We start from the raw sequence: 20,481 nt of genomic DNA on the forward strand, positions 1-20,481 counted from the left end.
ACTTGCAGAAGTTTGATCTTTTCCACTACAGTGGATGGCAAATTCAGAGAGGCTTGATCATAGAATGGAAAAAGATTATGCAATATTTTCCTCCCCCCTTCTTACAAAATTGATTGATAACTCTCTCAAAACTGCTCCAGATGCTAGAGTCTTTTCCTTTCCTCAGACTTGTGGTTTGGACAGAATTTCTGAAATTATCTTGAAGTTAGAACGCAGCTGTGCTGAGATCTTGGGAGGGTAAGAGATGAAGATAAAAGTTGGTTTAACAAAAAACAAAAAAAAAAAAAGCACAAACAAAAACTCAAGCCCCCATAAAATGTCAAAATTCTTAGGAAATGCTCCTTGTCTAAGCTTAACTAGAGGTGAATGCCCTGCAATCCTGGCCAGAATTTACAACTACAGGAAAAACAAATCCTTTAAAGAGGTTTAAAACAAAAAGTAGATGAGTGGAAGCTGCAAGACACATAAGCCATGAGCCCAAGACACTTAAATCAACATATACGTATGGTCAAAGACTGGCATTTATATCTAAAAGCCCACTATGACTCAAAACAAATAAATTCCCACACCAGAGCAGAAATGTAGCCCATCTAGACCAGTTCTCATTTCCTGTAGTGGTTCATGCCAGGTGCTTTATGACCTGTCCAGACTACAGCTGAAACCATGCTAGCAATAACTGTATTTTATAGTCTTACACTATGGACAGGAATTCCCCCCGCCATTTATAACCATATTTCAATGAGATTATTATAGGTTACCTCAGCGGTCTAATGGTATGTCACAAGGCTTATCCCACTCATGAGAAATGGTCTGTATGCTGATATTGGAATGAAATACATATCAGGAGGCCATATTTATGGACTTTAAACAGCATGTGTCAATGAAAGAGGGAGTCAAGGAATGTTGTAGCCAGACAGCCAGCCCCCCCCCCCCCCCCCCCCCCAGACCAGCATTGCTGGAAACACAGGAGGAAGCCGGAACAGGGCACTTAACATATATTCCAGCACAGCCTTTGAAGCTGTGAAAGCACAGGTGTGCTGCTACAATGTGCCTCTGGGGGCAGATACAACGATTAAGCTCACAGCAGGCAGAGGCCCTGTGACAGACATGGCTCTTAGCCCCTACTAACTAGCGTGATGCACACACACCAACATCCTAGTTGGGAAAATATTTACCCTGATAAAAGAAATGTCCAGTAGTCAACACTTATTGTTTCTCTCCCTTGCAAGTGTAAACTACTCTTGCGAAAGCTGGCGTCACCCAGACAGACCAGCCTCAATTTGGCATAAGAAAGGAGAAAGAGAATAAAGGAGTACAGAGGTATAAGTAGGGGACCTACAGCACCATGATTTTTGAGTGCTTTTCACTATCTATCTGCTGGTCAGATAAGTGACAGCCTCCCAAGGCTTCTGCAGCTAAGAGGGTCCCTACGCCTTGTCCCTTATTCGTCTTTCCGCGGAATTGAGTGACCGATCCTGGCTTGGCACCGCTGGAATCGAGAGATGCAAGGAGGGTAAGAAGCACCCACACCTGATCTCCTATCTTTAGTGTACACATATTTTGAAATAGAGCTCTATACTTTGTTTTCTTTCTTTGGGATTGTGGCTTCAGTTTTGTAACTTGTTTGTGTGTGTAACATCTCTACATTTAAATAAGTAGGCACTAGCAATTTTGTAACCACATGATTAGAATCTAGCTTAATAAATTATGGTAACCATTTATGCATAAGCCTGACTTGTTTTCTCTGGTTTACTGTAAAGCAGCCAACACAATTAAAGAACCTCAGCCGTTTTGGCTCTAAAGCCTGGCCATTAGGTGAGAGTACTAAGAGCCTAGCGTTGAGTTGTGCCGCCTCCACGGGGCAAACTCTTGGGGCACCTGTCAGTCAATCCTGGCTGCCCGCTGCGAAGGAGCTGTGAGCTCTAGCAGTTAAAGTCACGGGTGTGGAGAGGCTCTTAGTGCTGCCATTGGGGCACCTGTCAATCAGTATTGACTGCCCGCTGCGAAGGGGCTCTGAGCTCTAGCAGTTAAAGTCACGGGTGGTTAGGACCTTGGGGCATCCGTCAGCCTAGCCCGGGCTGCCCGCCGCGAAGGGACAGTGCGTCCTAGCGGTTAAAGTCACGGATGGTATAAACGGGCATAGCTGGCACCTCACCAAACATCCTCGGCCGTCGGCTAACAGAAATTGGCGTCACGAACAGGATTGTGATATAGGCTGCACTACAGTAACACAATGAAACCAGTCATGATAAACACCACAGAATTTCCTGAGCTAGAGAAAAGTTTGACCCAAGAGGGATGGGGAAATCCTCTGTGGAGCAAAGAACTGCTGGAGAAATATTGGGGAAAACCAGCAGAGATCTGGCAGCATTTCTGTAACTGGAGAACTGCCTGCAAGATGAAGAAAGGTGCTTGTATATGGCTGCTTACTAACATTTGGCAAGCTGCCTGTAAGGATTATCATAGTCTGGCAATAGAATTTAATAGGCTACAACAGGAAAGGGACACACTGCACAAGGAATGCCAGAATTTAGATACCAGAGTAAGAACACTGAATAGGGATATGGAACATCTTCAGAAAAGATTACTTCCCTTAATTGAGAAAGAAGGGATAGAACGAAGGGAAAAACTGGAGACTAAAACACGCAGTATCAACCGGGCTAAAGTTGAGACTGCTCTCTGGCTAGACCCTGAGGAATGGGATGGAGACATTTGGGATTCAGCAGATGAGTCCCCCTCCTCTGAGGAGGAAGGTCCCTCTGTAAAATTAAGACCTGCTATCACACATCACAAATCAGAAGAACATGAGGAAAATTTGAGTGGGGCAGAGCTGGATGAAGAAGGGGATGACAATTATCCATCCACCTCTTCAAAAACAAAGAAGGGAGGTAAAAAGGGAAAAGGGAGTAAAGCTCCAACACACTTTACCAAAATTACCACCCGCCAATATACTCCCTTGGAGTTAAAAACAATCCAGGGAGATTTTGCTAAAAAACCTGAGGAAGGTATAATAGAGTGGCTGGTCCGCCTCTGGGACACTGGGGGTGGATATATACGCCTGACAGCCCAAGAAACTGAGCGCCTTAACTTAGGTGCAGGAATATTCCTGGAACATTCAGAGGGGAACACCCCTAAAACACTTTGGTCTCTGGCTTGTCGATGGGCAAGAGGAATTTACCCAGCAGACCGAGATGAACCCACAGTAATGCACTGGACCAACATAGATGAGGTAAAAACAGCTCTATTAACTGTGGCTGTTATTAGCATGCTTGGCCAAAACCCTCAAGAGTTAGCCTATGAAAGCCCATGGGAGGGTCAGGTAGATGTAGATGATCTCAGACCCCTGCTTAAGGGAGTTCCAAGTAACCACAGGGCTATGGCACTGTCCCTTAGATCAGAAGCTGCAGCACATAACAGTACCTTTCGGGCACTGCTAAACCTTCTGGTGTCATACTTTAGAGAATTCGGAGACATCAGAGCACTGACAGGCAAAGCTAAGATGCGTTCCCTTCAGGGAAACAAGGGGGCACCATCTAAAGGACATAAAAACAAGCGAGAGCCAACCCAAGAGGAAAAGGAGCTTAGAGCCAAGTTGTGGAGACAATGTCTGGCTTTAGGTTATCCCAGAGATGTGATAAATGGACTGCCCACAGAGCGGCTAAAATTATTCACCACCTTTAGAAGAGCTGACTGGGAGACAACTAATGCTACTCCCAGTGCACCTCTGCAGCTCTCTCCTCTTTCCCCACCTGCAGACACCCGGTATACTCCATTGCTGCGGCAACTGCAAGAGTTACCAGAGCAGGGAAACTAGCTTGCGGGGGTCAGTCTCCTCTCCTAATAAACCAGCTTAAATCCAAAGAGGAGAAAACAACAGCAAAAGACCCCCGGATACATGTAACTGTAAATGACAAACACATTATTCCTTTCTTAATGGACACAGGGGCTCAAAGGTCCATGATTAAGCAAGAAAGTTTTCAGGGCTTGCCACCTACTGGCGGAAAGCAGGTACTTGTTACAGGAGTAAATGGCAGTACCATAACTTACCCATTAGTTAAGATAAAACTGGATATCCCCTTGCAACCCCACCATCAGCCCCGAAAATATGAGGTGATTTTGGGCAATGCCAACATACTGGGCATGGACGTTTTAAGAGGAAAGAAGGGAAGGATTAATGGGGAAAGATGGGCTTTTGGAGTCAGTTCTTTTCCTCATGCCACCCACCTGGAAGAGGAAAGCCCTCCCCACTATTCTGTAAACTTACTTAGCAGCGCGCCTGCTCTCCCGCCCTCAACAGTAACAAACATAAAGCAGTATAATGTCCCAGCTGAGGCCATAAGCCCTGTTACTGACCTGATCAAAGATTTGGAACAGCGAGGAATTTTAATTCGTACCCACTCTCGCTTTAATTCTCCTGTGTGGCCCATCAAGAAACCAAATGGCAAATGGAGACTCACTATAGACTATAGGAAGCTAAACAGTAACACTGGACCATTAACTGCAGCAGTCCCTAGCATAACAGATATTGTAAACACCATACAAACCTGGGATAAACCCTGGCTAGCAGTATTAGATGTAAAGGACATGTTCTTCATGGTCCCTTTGCAACCAGCTGACCAGGAAAGATTTGCTTTTACTTGGAAAGGTGTACAATACACTTTTACCCGAATGCCACAAGGGTTTAAACACTCACCCACTATTTGCCATGGGGCACTGGCAAAGGTCCTAGATGACCTTATATTGCCACCCAATGTACAAACTGTGCAATACATTGATGACATCTTAATAGGTGGGAAAACCTCAGAAGAGGTACAGGAGACTATGAATCAAATCAAAGGAGCACTAGAAGCCCTTAATTTAGAGTTACCAGCTGAGAAATGCCAAGGTCCCTCCCAAGAGATAAAATTCTTAGGTACTGTATGGATGGGAGGTAGGAGGTCTGTGCCTAATGACACTGTACAAGAGCTAAATCAGGCACCCTCCCCTGAAAGTAAAGATCAATTGAGACAGATTTTGGGAACCCTGGGGTTTTGGAGAAAACATGTACCTGGCTTTGCCATTATAGCCAGACCATTGTACAATTTGTTAAAGAAAAGTGCTGCCTGGGAATGGGCTCCTGCCCATGAGGAAGCCCTCAGGCAACTGATAGGGGAGATACACACCTATCAGGCTCTGGGTCCCATACATCCTGAAGCCCCATTCCATTTGTACCTAACTGTGGGAGCCACTGGAATGTCTTATGCTCTCTGGCAAGAAAGTGACACTGCTCCCAGACGACCAATTCAGTTTGGTTCCAAGTCATGGCAAGGGTCACAGGCTAACTACGCGCCTTATGAGAAGGTGCTTCTGGCAGCTTACACAGCCTTGAGAGAAACTGAGGAATTAACTCAGGATAAGGACATCACAATTCACACTCCTCTTCCAATCATTAAACCTATATTGGAAGGGAAAGAGTTACCACCTGGTGTAGCACAAAAGATGACTATCCAAAGATGGGCACTTTACATACACCACAGGGTAGGGAGTGCAGACACTGCACAAAACCCCACTATGATTCAGGAATCCCTATGGAAAGTAGGAATGCCTGATGAATACCGCCTACCTCCACAGCAGTCTCCCATTAAGGATGCTGCCCCATTTGATCCTTCTAAGCCTGAGGGAGTATGGTTCACTGACGGCAGTGCCAGGCTGGTAAAAGGAAAATGGAAGGGAAAAGCTGCAGCAGTGCCTGCAGACACCTCTGCAGCACCCCTAACTGCTGGAATTGATGGGTCAGCACAACTTGCAGAATTGGCTGCAATTAAACTGGCCTGTGAAGCAGGAGCCACCACAGTATATACGGACTCCTATGCGGTATGGGCAGGTGCCACTCAGTGGATCACTAACTGGAAAAATAACCACTGGGAAATAGGAGGTAAACCAGTCTGGGGATTGGAATACTGGAAGTGGTTATATCAGCATGCCCTGCAACAACCCCCGTCTATAGGACATGTCTCAGCTCATCAGAGGAATAATACCCCAGCTGCACAGTTAAACAATTTAGCCGATGCAGCTGCCCAGCTCTTTACCGCACAAGTCGAATGGGAACGCTTATATTCATGGTTACATGATAATTTAGGACACACAGGAAGTGATGAGTTAGTGCGGCAAGCACATATCAGGGGGTGGCCTATCACCCACAGACAGGCTAGAGACCTGGTGCAAGCCTGCACTATTTGTGCTGAGACTAGAAAACATATAGCAGAAGGACAACGGTTTGCCAGGCTAAGAGATGGAAAAACACTATGGGCAACCTGGCAGGTCAACTATGTCGGACCACTGCCCACTACAAGGCAGAGGTGGAAATACATCTTGACTGGGGTAGAAATTGTTTCAGGGATTGGTTTTGCATATCCAACCCGATTGGCAACAGGGTTGTCCACAGTTATGGGACTAAACCGCTTAACAGCAATTGTCCCAATGCCTCAAGAAATCCAATCAGATAATGGTTCGCATTTTAAGAATAAACTTGTAAGGGAATGGACCCTTAAACATGGAGTCCAATGGACCTTCCACCTTCCATATCGACCTCAATCTAATGGCATGGTCGAGCGCTGGAATGGGTTGCTAAAGAATCACTTGAAGCCTACTGATGGCACATGGGGAGACAGACTGGACGAAGTGGTGCAGAGATTAAACAACAGACAGACTCCTACAGGAAGTCCAATCAGCAGGGGATTCTTCCCTACAGGGAAAGCTATCTCCCCTGCCAGAACACCACTGCACAGTTCCAAGTATGCTCCCGGAGACACTGTTGTGATTAAACACCCAGCCCTGGGAACCTTTACCTGCGTTTTGCACGCCTATAAAGAGAAAGGTGTATGGAGTGCTTTAAATGCTGATAAAAGGCTAATAACCATTACAGAGGCTTGGATCGCATCCAAGACCGGCTGACCATGTGATTTATTGCAGGAATGGTCCCACGGTTCCGAGCAACCTGCCAGCTAACCTGTCAGCAAAATGGACCATGCAGCAGACCTGTTTGATCACTAGAGACTACTATGGACTGTTGATATATTTGCCATTACTTATAATAGCAGGTGTAATTTTTGCTTTTGGTGTTAAAATAAGTTTTTTTAGTTAGAACACGACCCACCAGAGATATGTTCCTGCAAGCCCTCATGATCCTTCTGTTGGCTCCAGTCACCTTGGCAATACCAGAACATCCTCTTCGGGGAGCAATCCAAACCATCGCCTCAGCTGCTGGTGCTACAAATTGCTGGATGTGCACCTTGCTAGATTCAACCAATGGACTGGGAATTGAACTTGTACCACTACATGCAGTGGCTGAGAATGGACAAACCTCATGGATGCAATGGTTAGCTCAACACTTGGGATTTTCCCTCTCCCCGTTTTTACATTCGGTTATAAATACTGTTTTAACCATTTTAATTATTGTAATTGTTTTTTGTGTAACTTTATGTATTATGAAGCGTTTGATTCAAACTGCTCTTTCCTCCACGCAAATCAGATACCTAGAGCTAAAAAGGGATCCTAACCAATTCCGCGAACCCTCATCCTCTAATTTGATTGTTGGGTATTTCTAGATTTCCCCAAGGAGGGCAAGAGGTGCTGGCATCACCGCCACCTTGCAATCTGGGATGTAGTGTGGTGCATCAGCGGGTGGAATATAGCCAGACAGCCAGCCCCCCCCCCCCCCCTCAGACCAGCATTGCTGGAAACACAGGAGGAAGCCGGAACAGGGCACTTAACATATATTCCAGCACAGCCTTTGAAGCTGTGAGAGCACAGGTGTGCTGCTACAATGTGCCTCTGGGGGCAGATACAACGATTAAGCTCACAGCAGGCAGAGGCCCTGTGACAGACATGGCTCTTAGCCCCTACTAACTAGCGTGATGCACACACACCAACATCCTAGTTGGGAAAATATTTACCCTGATAAAAGAAATGTCCAGTAGTCAACACTTATTGTTTCTCTCCCTTGCAAGTGTAAACTACTCTTGCGAAAGCTGGCGTCACCCAGACAGACCAGCCTCAATTTGGCATAAGAAAGGAGAAAGAGAATAAAGGAGTACAGAGGTATAAGTAGGGGACCTACAGCACCATGATTTTTGAGTGCTTTTCACTATCTATCTGCTGGTCAGATAAGTGACAGCCTCCCAAGGCTTCTGCAGCTAAGAGGGTCCCTACGCCTTGTCCCTTATTCGTCTTTCCGCGGAATTGAGTGACCGATCCTGGCTTGGCACCGCTGGAATCGAGAGATGCAAGGAGGGTAAGAAGCACCCACACCTGATCTCCTATCTTTAGTGTACACATATTTTGAAATAGAGCTCTATACTTTGTTTTCTTTCTTTGGGATTGTGGCTTCAGTTTTGTAACTTGTTTGTGTGTGTAACATCTCTACATTTAAATAAGTAGGCACTAGCAATTTTGTAACCACATGATTAGAATCTAGCTTAATAAATTATGGTAACCATTTATGCATAAGCCTGACTTGTTTTCTCTGGTTTACTGTAAAGCAGCCAACACAATTAAAGAACCTCAGCCGTTTTGGCTCTAAAGCCTGGCCATTAGGTGAGAGTACTAAGAGCCTAGCGTTGAGTTGTGCCGCCTCCACGGGGCAAACTCTTGGGGCACCTGTCAGTCAATCCTGGCTGCCCGCTGCGAAGGAGCTGTGAGCTCTAGCAGTTAAAGTCACGGGTGTGGAGAGGCTCTTAGTGCTGCCATTGGGGCACCTGTCAATCAGTATTGACTGCCCGCTGCGAAGGGGCTCTGAGCTCTAGCAGTTAAAGTCACGGGTGGTTAGGACCTTGGGGCATCCGTCAGCCTAGCCCGGGCTGCCCGCCGCGAAGGGACAGTGCGTCCTAGCGGTTAAAGTCACGGATGGTATAAACGGGCATAGCTGGCACCTCACCAAACATCCTTGGCCGTCGGCTAACAAATGTGAGGTGAAAAACTGATAACTCTCAGGCATAAGAGATGGAGAAGTTTGGGGGATACTTACACGTGTTTATCTCCCAAATGGACCCTTTTTACAATCTTGGGATACAGAACTTCATCCAGAAATTTTGTGAAGGAAGATCTGGAGACCTTGGAGAACTAGGTTCACTGTCAGTCTCACTGCCATTTTAGCTATACTGCTTCCCTTTCACCATCTATAACCAGCCATAAAACAGAGAGCAGGAGCCAGCTGCCAACTCCCATGCCAGTACTGCTGTCCCTAGCCAAAAGCAAGTGAGCAAAGAGAACTACAGCAAGCCAGCCTTGAGATTTCTACACTTATCACTGGGGAGAGAAAATAACTTGCAGGGAGCTGTGCAACAAAAACCCTGAAGTGAGGCTCTAAGGCCAAGACTCTGAAAGAAGAAGAGCTTTATACCTATTTTCTCCCTCTTGACTGGCTGAGTGCCCCCAACCAATAACCACTGTAGTCCTATGTTCACTTCATTTTTAGTGACTAACCCAAACCCCTGTTAAAAACCACCACATGATCATCAACATAGCAAAGCTATTCTAAGCCTGACAGCAATCCCTGACATGGGAGTTGGCTTGTGTTGAACAGAAGTGGGTAGAAGACCTGAGACCACTACTAGGTTAACGGGCTGGTTGCTCCCTGAACACCTTTGTTTTTCAAGAGGAGAAAGAGTTACACGTTTAAGTTTATGAGATCACTTTCCTTGTTATCTCCACAAGAAGAGGTATCACAAAGAAGGCCACACAAACAAGGGAGTTTTCCATATCCTCTCTAAACTGCACGTGGAAAAGTGCAATTTTCATCAATCCAGTAGAGCACTGTACAGTGTTCCCAGTTTTGCAGAATGTGCAAGGGGAAGGAAAAAAAAAAAAGTGTTACATGGTTCAATTTGGAACCTGAACTTCACACCAGAGTGACCATGAGCTAATGCAAGGGAAGGAACGGGCCAGTAAGCTCAGGGGCATGTTTTACCAAACAAAATGCAAGTAAGTTTCCTGTTTAAGAAAAGAAAAAAGAAAAAAGTTCAACAAATGCAGTTTTGTTGGAAATGTGAATGAGGCCATTCAGTCCCAACAGTATCTTAACCTCTCTTTTCTGCTTTTTTCCAAACAGTCCATCAATCTCACACTCCAGAAGCAAAACTGAGGCATTTCTTTTATTCCAATTATTTCCCCACTAATGCCTTCCATGTTCATTGCTCTTGGCTTGAAATAGTTCTTCCCCAGTTCCCTATTTACTCCTAGTTTCTAAAAGTCTAAGAGCAGAGTTCTCAGTTTTGGACTCAACAGAACGGAGAAAAAAAACTCTTTACTAGCTTTGAGGGTTTTTCACAATTTCGATGCAGTTCTGAAGGAGAAAGAACCCCTTTCGGTAGCCAGGAAAGATTTATCAGGACAGTATAGTGCTGAGACTCCCCCCTCACTACAACCACATACTCTAATGGCCAATACACACTGCAGTGTTTGTTTTTCTCCAAGGACATGTTTTCAGAGGCTGGGAGATTGAAGGTTCCTGCTTGGTTCTATTTCAAGCTCTAATCACCCTGATTAGAAACAATGGGTGAGCATGACAGTTTAAACTGCAAAAATTGCAAAATGGCCATCAGGGAAAACAGATGTGTGCCGCTTTCAAAGCATTTTTACTAGCAAGAAGACTACTAGAAAAACTACTAGACTACTAGTACAGATAGAGATCATTGGCTTGGAAATCTTAAAACTGGGATGCTTAAAAATGCCAGCTGCATTGTCATCTGGAGATCTTCCTTTTTCTAATAGTGAATAAACCTAGCTCTTCACCTTTCCTCTGATTTACAAACTTTACACCAAGTATCATCTTTCATACTCTCATTTGCGAAAATTTGTTTGAGCTCTCCAAGTACCTGCAGGCAGATAACTTTGTCTCCAGGTTGTGCGGCACTATCTAGCGAGTAATCTCCATCAAGAAGAGACTGTTGCCTTCCGCGTGTCTTGCCAACCGCCACTGGATTAATTGCTTCTAGATGTGATGGATTAGGCAACATGGTGACATGCAGAGGGCGGTGTGAACCAAAGTCTAGATCTACAGAGGATGTCAGGTGGGACAGGACATCCCCAATTGCTGGCGAATTCTCTGGAAACTCACTTAAGCCACGCATTTTACGGAACATCAACTGCACAGAAATAAGATTAGTTATACAATGCACATTTGTATTTACGTTACAAATTTTGGAGATATTTTTGTTTGTTTTAAGTCACACACTTTGGGTGAAGTCCTATAACCCTTTGGACCTTGCCACTTAAGCCCTTTTGTTGCAATTCTCTAAGTATTTTCACAGGGAGATCTGCAGAGCCCATGGCAGGAAGAAGTATGCGCTCACATAGGTCAATTTATCACTTGTACTCAAGCGCTGGCAATGAGATATTTTCTTGCCAAATAAACTTATTACACAAAAAATCTGAGTAAACAGCAAGCTGTTGCTAGTAAGACAAATCTGTCCCTTACCTCAGGTGGAAACTGAAGCAGCCCAGTGAGGAGATTAAGCCTTCCTCGATGAGGCATTCCAAGAATGATGTCTGTCACCCCACTGTACACGCACATCTTTAACAATTCATAGAAAAAACCCATCATGCTCTCTGCTCCTTCACCACTGTAACGTTTCACTGTGGCAAACTTGGTGGCCAAGAAGCGGTCAAACTCCTGATAGAAACAGAGTATGACTACAAGTCATTTAACACAATATTGAACAGTTACACAATTCTATGCAGAATATAAACCTGGACAAAACCCCAGCTCGTCTCAGCAGATCTTTCTCGCCAACTAGCACCACACCCAATCTAGTAGAAGAGGCTACGAATGAGATCAAATGAGAGATCAGCCACTGTCTGGTTTTATGTTAGGATGTGAGAACATGCATTTGCCCCCTGAACACATACATGCATCAGGAGGTGTAGGAAAAACATGACACAACGTGGAGGGAGGCAAAGAGGGCCAACTTGTTCAATCTGAAAATGGTGTTTATAGCAAAGTTACTTATTTCACAGAGGCATTAGGAACCCAAGTTCGTTAGCATTCATAAACCCCTTAAAGATCCTCTGATCCAATATGCAATACATTATTTTGATTAGTATTATACATGGCCCTGGGTGCTCAGGCACAAGTACTGTTGAGATGGAACAGAAGAGGAAAAGACACTCAGTTCTATGTCTAGTTTTTCCCCTCACTAGTTTTGTACAACAAAGTTTTGGGAGAAACCTTAAAGTGTAAAAAATTCCCGCAGTGTTTACAATTATGGATTGAAAACATATAGATATGTCTATGCTAGAGACCTTACAGCGGCACAGCTGTACCAATGTAGCTGCGCCACTGTACGATCTCTCGTGTAGCCGCTCTGTGCCAATGGGAGAAAGCTCTCCCATAGACATAATTAAATCACCCCCAACGAGCAGCGGTTGCTATGTCAGTGGGAGAAGCTCTCCTGCCAACATAGCGCTGTGCGCACTACCACCTATGCCGGTGCAATTTATGTCACTCGGGGGGTGGGGGGGGGGTTGTGCGCATGAGTGTGTGTGTGCATACGCGCAACAGCCTCAGCATCTGGCTGGCTGGCATTTGTTTGTAGTTAGCCAATGCTCAGCAGCCTTGAATTTAAAATTCCTGCAGTGTTTACACAAAAGTGCAGCAGGAGCAACATTTCCTATACAATCTTCTCTAGACCCTGAGCCAAAGGAAAATTTGCAATTGACCTCAATAGGGTCAGGAAAAAACCCTATTTTACTAATTCCCTTAATGAAACAGCCACTGAGGGAAATAAGCCTGTCAACTGCATTTAAAGAAGGCAATGTAGCACACAACACTCATTTGCACAGAGAAAAGGGTAGTTTCAAATTCTCCCTATTTGGGCCACATGAAAGCCAGAAGCAGGGACACCTTTATATACATACTCGTACCACTATATGAACAAGAGAAAAGGTAAGATGAAAAAAACCACAGAATTTTACATTATGGAAATATATGGCTAGAGTCCCCCAAACAAACACTCAGCCCACGCACTTTATTAGGGCCGCAGAAGGGAGCCTTTCACTGCCCCTTACAGAACGCACTGGGAATGAGGCAAGAGCTGCTTTGCCAAATGCTTTGGCAGTGCTATCCAAACAGCTACTTCGCCAGAGCAACACTGCCAGAACCCTGATCATGCCCCCATTTAGCTTCCCTTCTCTCTAAAGAATAAAGGGCTTTCTTCCTGAATATTCCCTGTTGAGAGAGATTGTGACTAGAAGCTGTTGGTGAGGGGAACAATGACAAATAGGGAGAGTGAAATGGGAAGGGAAACACAGAACACTGGAACAGCAGCACATGTGCCTGAAGTCTCCTTGAGAGCAATACCTCACTGTTTCTCACGCAATCAGCTACTGACAGAGTAAAACACTGCAGTTTTCTTTTAAGCATTGCTGCAGTAGTTAAGGTGAACAACTCCCTTCAACAAGAATTATTTCGTTTCTACACTGCATCCAGCAGACAAAACTCAGGTCTTCCCCATCTCAAACACATCCATATTTAGACTGTAAGCTAGTTGAGTAGTGTTTGTTTTTGTTTTTTTTTTTTGGGGGGGGGGGAGGGGGTTGATTTCCCCCCCTGTGTTTGTAGTGTGTTATTAGTGTTGCTGCAGCGCTGTTAATGCTGTTCCTGGAGCTCTGGTGCCAGCTGCAGTAGCAAACGGTGCAGCGTGTTGATTCAGCAGACCTCAATGTTATTCATAAGAAAGCCCACAGGCTTGGTTTGGTGGTGAAGGCGCTCAGCCAGGTGTATTGTCAACGAAGCACGTTCCCAGTGTGCCATAGGAGCTATGGGTACATTAAACAGACGTATGCCTGCAACAAGGTACCAGTTCAACCAGCACACTAGGATGCGGTCTCCTAGACTAGTATAAAAATGCCCCTCCTAGGACTTCCCCTTTCATACATTAAAAAGAAACAAGTTACTTATTACACTCCAGATGAAGTTAGTTACTACTCTTGTACCTGCTCGTTTGAATAAAAAACATCCTAATTCATTATCCTGTTATCCCCGCCTCATCTTTATGAGGGGTCAGTGTGCTCTTGTACCTTTTCTTAGGAATGAGTTTATGTAGTTACCTGAGAAATCTGTGTTTTTGTACCATCCTCCCTGGTCAGGACTGTGCTGCTTTGGTTAGCGGACACCTAGTGTGTTACTATTCTGCACGCCTACTCCGGTTCACAGCTTTTGGTTCACACTGCTAGTTATGCTAGGGCTCCAGCAAGGCCTATACAGCGCCTAGCACAATGGGTCCCAGTCCATGACTGGGGCTCATAGGAACTACTGTAATATAAATAATAAAGATATGCAATGTACCTGAGATTCTAGCATCACTTTAGACAAATGCTTTCTCTCTTCTGTTGTAAATGCCTCCTGTTTTAATTGTTCAAACCTTTTAGCAAACCATTCTCTCTCCTCCAAGCTTGACAGCTGACTCATTTCTATAGAAATATGTCCACAATATACATGGTCAAGATAAGTCAACACATCCTCTAAGGAAGCCTCTTCTTTTCCCATGTTCAGGAGCCCTGTGATGACCAAAAAAAAAAAAAGTGATATAGTCAATAACAATGTGATTAATGATTTGAAAACACAATATTGTGTCCTGTCCCTCTATTCTTCATTTGAAGGTAAAGTTCTCAAGAATCTTTATAAAAACACTATGGTGTTAAAAATAATTAAGACGTCTATAGCACTTTTCATTCAGAGTTCTCTGAGCACCTTCCAAAGAACGGTATGCATCACTGTAAGCTTTTTCAGTCAGAGTTGTCTTTTTACTATGTATTTGTATAGCATCTAGCACAATAAGACTCTGATGGATTATTGGGACCCCCCCCAAGCACTAGTGCAATACAATACCAGACATACTCACTTCACAGATGGGGAAATGAGGCACACAGAGAATCTGAGTGATCCAAGGTAACTCAATGAGTGGTAGAGCCAGGAAGAGAAGCCAGCTCTTCTGATTTTCACACCAGTGCCCATTGGACCACAGTGCCTCTGTTACTGTAGTGCTTTATAACGTAATTGAACATGGTATACTATTAATATGTAACCTGAAAGCTACATTAACAATTACAGAGTTACCTAAGGTTTCAGAGTAACAGCCGTGTTAGTCTGTATTCGCAAAAAGAAAAGGAGTACTTGTGGCACCTTAGAGACTATCCAATTTATTTGAGCATGAGCTTTCGTGAGCTACAGCTCACTTCATCGGATGCATACGGTATGCATCCGATGAAGTGAGCTATAGCTCACGAAAGCTCATGCTCAAATAAATTGGTTAGTCTCTAAGGTGCCACAAGTACTCCTTTTCTTTTTAGAGTTACCTAAGTTACCCAAGAGTCATTATGAGGTTTCAGGAAACGTTATAAGCTAGGTACTCAGCTGCCACAGTGAATGGCATAATAGAAGAATTTATATTTTGATAAGATAAAATATGTTTTCCTCCCCAAGAACTGCCTCACTAAACAGCAATGCACCAACCAGCTCTTTCATACAGGCAATCATTTAGGATAAGAACATTTTAAGAGATGACTAAATGATTAGTGAGAAATGGATATGATTCTGAATGCCTAAGGCAGCAGAACCTGCAAGCTGATGGAGTACTCATTTCCACATAAAGAAAAGGAGTACTTGTGGCACCTTAGAGACTAACCAATTTATTTGAGCATAAGCTTTCGTGAGCTACAGCTCACTTCATCGGATGCATACACGTCATTTCCACATGTCCCATTACAGCTAGCCTTTTGTTAGGTAATACAAGACCAGTGTGCGATGGCCCCTTCAATAAACTCCTGTGTTGTATTGAGAATATTTATACTTTTGAACGCATATTAGGAAACGCCTACCAGACAGCGAGATGCTGTGGAATTTTAACTTCCAGAAGGACACGGTGGAAGTTTCAGTGTTTGCGTCTCTTCAAGACAGATTAGATAAAGTACCAGAAAAAATAAAATGCTGCAGGAAACAATCCTGCACTGGTCAAAAGATGACCAAGTCTAATGGGTCTTTTTCATCTTAAATTTCCGTGATTATAGTTAGAAGTGGGTCCCAGGCACAAATTTCTGACCAGGATTTAAGTTGTTGCATGTTTGCTGAGATTTTAATCTATGCTTTTAGTTCCTGCCTACTTTAGCCGGAGGATTTTGAGTTATTTCTGAATTAAACAGGACCACGCCCTTATCAGCACTTCCAGCTAGAAGGCTCCCTCAGTTAAAGGTGTAACTGCGGCTTTAGCAGTGATTGATACTGAAAACTCTCTCTTTCTATCTCTTAAAATCCCTCAACCTTAACAAAAACCATGAAAACAGTATGCCATACTAATGTTGCAGTATTACCTCATTTTCATCCAACAGGAAAAAGAAAAAGCTCAACCATTTCCTTTGTCTGACAGATTCCAAACACAGGCTAAGTCAGCTGTGCACCAGGAAGCAGATTTACCTGTGGTATTGAAAGGTCCCTGAAGCACTTCTGTCAGCACTCGAATTTCAGGTACCATGTCCATCACAGCTTGGCCAGCAAACAAAGGGTTAATTTTGGCAGCTTTGTGGCCATGTTCACAGTATGCAGTTACTAAACGAGCAAGGCCATGATCAGCTAAATATAAAGAGGGAAACAGAGAACAATTTTAGCACATACACTCCTAATAGCATCAATTCAGTGGTCAGAATACAGGCCTGCATACAATCACAGAATCTAGGACTGGAAGAAACCTCGAGAGGTCTTCTACTCCAGTCCCCCATACTCATGGCAGGACTAAATATTATCTAGACCATCCCTGACTGGTGACTGTCTAACCTGCCCTTAAAAACTTCCAGTGACAGAGATTCCACAACCTCCTAGGCAATCTATTCCAAAGTTTAACTACTCTGACAGTTAGGAAGTTTTTCCTGATGTCCAAACTAAACTTCCCTTGCTGCAATTTAAACCCATTGTTTCTTGTCCTATTCTCAGAGATTAATGAGAACAGTTTACCTCTTGAAAATGATTACATCCCCTCTCAGTCTTCTCTTCTCCAGACTGAAGAAAAAAAAATTACAATCTTTCCTCATAGGTCAAGTTTTCTAGACCTTTAATCATTTTTCTTGCTCTTCTCTGAACTTTCTCCGATTTTTCCACATCTTTCCTGAAATGCGGCACCCAGAACTGAACAAAACACTCTAATTGAGGCCATATCAATGTGAAGAACAGAAGAATTACTTCTTGTGCCTTGCGGACAAACACTCCTGCTAATACATCCCAGAATGATGTTTGCTTTTTTTTTTTTTTTTTTTTTTTGCAACAGTGTTGCACTATTGACTCATTTAGCTTGTGATCCCTCTGACCCCCAGGTCCCTTTCTGCAGTACTGCTTCTTACAGAGTCATTTCCCATTGTGTGTGTGAAATTGATTGTTCCTTCCTAAGTGGAGTACACAGGATTTGTCCTATTTTAATCCTATCCTCTAAAGCACTTGCAACCCTCCCAGCTTGGTATCATCCACAAACTTTATAAGTGTATTCTCTATGCCCTTGTCAATCCATGTATTACTCCTGGGGGAATTCTGCACCAAAAAATTAAAAATTCTGCACACAATATTTTAAAATTATGCATATTTATTTGTCAAAACAACTCACTATAATCATGCCAATTTTAATTATTTTGGTAATTTATTTCAAAATACTGGTCACCAAGTAAGTTTGTAATACAGATAAAAGAAAAGATTCAGAAAAATATATATGTATATATATTTATATTTTTTGGACAAATAGATTCCTTACTAGGCAAATTAATACAGAACTTTGTGTATTGTAGTTTAAATGAATTTCTCAAACATTTCCCACACCCCTCACAAGCAGCGTAGAGGCTTGGGGGAGTCAGGGATAACAGAGGAGCTGAGGGAGAGGGAAGGAGCCTGGGAATTAGCCTGGAGGATTGCTGGGTGTGGGTGGGAGAAGTATGGAACGGGGGGGGAGGGGCGGCTTAAGAGGAGGAGGGAAGGGACTGTTAGAAAGTTGTGGAGCCTCCTGCATGCAGATCCTGACTGACTCCTAGCTTCAGTCAGGCACATCTGTCCCCATCCCAATGTGGCCCTGCAGCCCAACTACACACCACCCATCCCCACGTGGGCCTGCAGCCACCCTCCAATTCAGCCCCTAGCTCCTGAGCCCTCTCCCCACACACTAGCCCTTTTGAAACCCAGCCTGCGACACCCCTCCCCCCCAGCAGCCTCATATGCCCCACTCTGTCTGTCCCCACCATATCCCGTGCCTCCTAACCTGGCTCCACAGGCAGGGAGGTGTGATGAATGCAGCTGGCTGTTACTGCTGGTCAGCCACTGCTGTCTGTTCTGGCGCCACAGCAGCCTCCGGAGGGCAAAAGGTGGAACTGCAGCACTTCTTGGGCAGAATATATTTTCTGTGCAGAAAAGAAAAATTCTGCACAGGACATGAATTCTGCACATGCAGAATTCCTTCAAGAATATATGTACATGCTGAAGACTGACTTCCCTGGATGAACAATACAAGCTTTTATTCCTGTTAGCTCTGCTGAATCAAGAGAATGATGTGATTCAGAGCAGGATTCTGCCCTGTGTACCATCAACAAAACCGTAGGCTAAATTCTAACTTCAGAATCTGTACCTTTTGCAAGCTCTTCAGTAACAGAAGGGTCAACTAGATTTTCAAATCTCAAAGAAATTGCGTTGCATAGCTAGTCAGTGGCAAAACCAGAAAGAATCCAGGGGCCTGACTGCCACACTCATTCCTTACTCTTATCATAGAATCATAGATTACCAGGGTTGGAAGGGACCTCAGGAGGTCATCTAGTCCAACCCCCTGCTCAAAGCAGGACCAATCCCCCAAGGATTGAACTCACAACCCTGGGTTTAGCAGGCCAATGCTCAAACCACTGAGCTATCCCTCCCCCCCACATTGGGCAATGCTGCCTTCATGCTTTTTTTCCCAGGTAAACTGCAAACTGAGTAGTAGCTGCTCAAGTTAGTCAGTGAACAATTTAAAACAAACAAAAACAAAAACGACACCCAAGAAAATGGTGACCTGCTCAAGGACAATTTCTAAACAGAAAATAAAAATTCAAATAAGTTAGTCAGAATTATTCATCCAGCTCATTTAAAATAAAAATAAAATAAATAAAAAAAATGACACCCAATAACCCAAACCAAACTCAAGATTTATCAGAGCTGCGTACTTTCAATACTACTTTATAATGCAGAATGCTGGGGAATGAGAAAGTATGACATGACCAAACTGTCTTCATTCCATACAACCCGTCTCAGAAAAATTCTCCGTATCTTTTGGCCCAGAACAATCTCAAACCAAGATCTATTGACACAGTGCAGCCAAGAGGATCTCAGCACCATCATTGCCAGGAGGCATTGGAGATGGATCGTTCATGAGCTTCAGATGGAAACTGATTCCATCACCAGAGTGGCAAGAAGATGGACACCTGAAGGCAAGCGAAAACAAGGCCACCCGAAAACAACATGGCGAAGAGCTGTGGAAGCCAAGCTGAAAAACCTGGGGCACAGCTGGGGAACCATTGAAAGACTTTCCAGAAACAGACAGGAGTAGAGGAGCTTCGTCACTGCCCTAAATGCCAGAGGCATAATAGGAACATGATGATGATGATGATGAAGAATAACCCATAGTCCTGTATTTGCAATTAGACATCAGCAGCGTCTAAAAATGACACCTTCTTTGTTTTTAGGTCAGAAATTGTCACATTAGCAAAGTTTGTCTGAAAAATTAAGTTGACCTTGAAATCAAATATACAATATTACTAAATGCAAACTAACATCGTAGACCAGATGCGTCAACCTTTAATCACTAAAACAACAAGAAGGGTCTGTTGCAATTGTATCAAATGGCTCATTTTACATTTTGTTCTTAATGTGAATTTTTGTCCTGCAGAAAGATGCTGCACAAACAGTATTTGAGGCTAAAGTCCTTTGGTTTTCCAACACAACTCAATTGTTTGCCAAGCTCAATTTTAGCCACTCTGTTGTTGTGCTTCCTTAAACTCATGTGTCCAAACAGGTCACTCTTGCTTGACTGATCTGTATTTTCCTTTTGCAAAGTGTCACTCTCCCTGCTCCACTCTTGCAGAGACAAAACATTTAATTTTAAATTTAAAAAGCAGTAGAGAAAAAACATTAACTTTCTTTCCCTAAATATGAGGAAGGAGGCTTACTGATCAGACAACAGTTTAGGAGTTGGGAGATTTGATTTATTGCCTCTACCACTGATTAGCCATGTTACATTGAAGAAATCACTTAATTGATGCCTCAGTTTCCTCAGCTGTGTCATGGGAATAATATTCCTCCACCTTCAAGAGCCTCAGATCAAATCATATGTTGTCTGCTATAATAATCATAATGCTATTTTTAAAACATCTTGTTACAACCAGGGCAGCCAGAATGTTGCTACAGGAGAAACTTATCTTTAGTCAAGTCACTCTCTCAGTCCAATGTCTGTC

The 20,481-nt window shown here is 43.8% G+C and overlaps 1 protein-coding gene across 3 annotated transcripts in view; it reads right to left on the reverse strand.

Moving 5' to 3' along the window:
- DHTKD1 (dehydrogenase E1 and transketolase domain containing 1) overlaps positions 1–20,481 on the reverse strand; it is a 56,531-nt gene that overhangs the window by 32,896 nt on the left and 3,154 nt on the right. For 2 of the 3 annotated variants that reach the window (XM_077836599.1, XM_077836619.1), the window contains exons 2-5: positions 16,448–16,603; positions 14,324–14,535; positions 11,456–11,650; positions 10,854–11,123 (exon numbers count right to left, since the gene is read on the reverse strand). In XM_077836599.1, the coding sequence (XP_077692725.1) occupies positions 10,854–11,123; positions 11,456–11,650; positions 14,324–14,535; positions 16,448–16,603 (833 nt within the window). Of the gene's footprint in view, positions 1–10,853; positions 11,124–11,455; positions 11,651–14,323; positions 14,536–16,447; positions 16,604–18,263; positions 19,264–20,481 lie in introns of those variants that run through there. The other variant, XM_077836608.1, reaches the window with a different exon arrangement.

The sequence above is a fragment of the Eretmochelys imbricata genome, chromosome 1, assembly GCF_965152235.1.
Source record: "Eretmochelys imbricata isolate rEreImb1 chromosome 1, rEreImb1.hap1, whole genome shotgun sequence".
NCBI classification, from domain to species: Eukaryota; Metazoa; Chordata; order Testudines; family Cheloniidae; genus Eretmochelys; species Eretmochelys imbricata.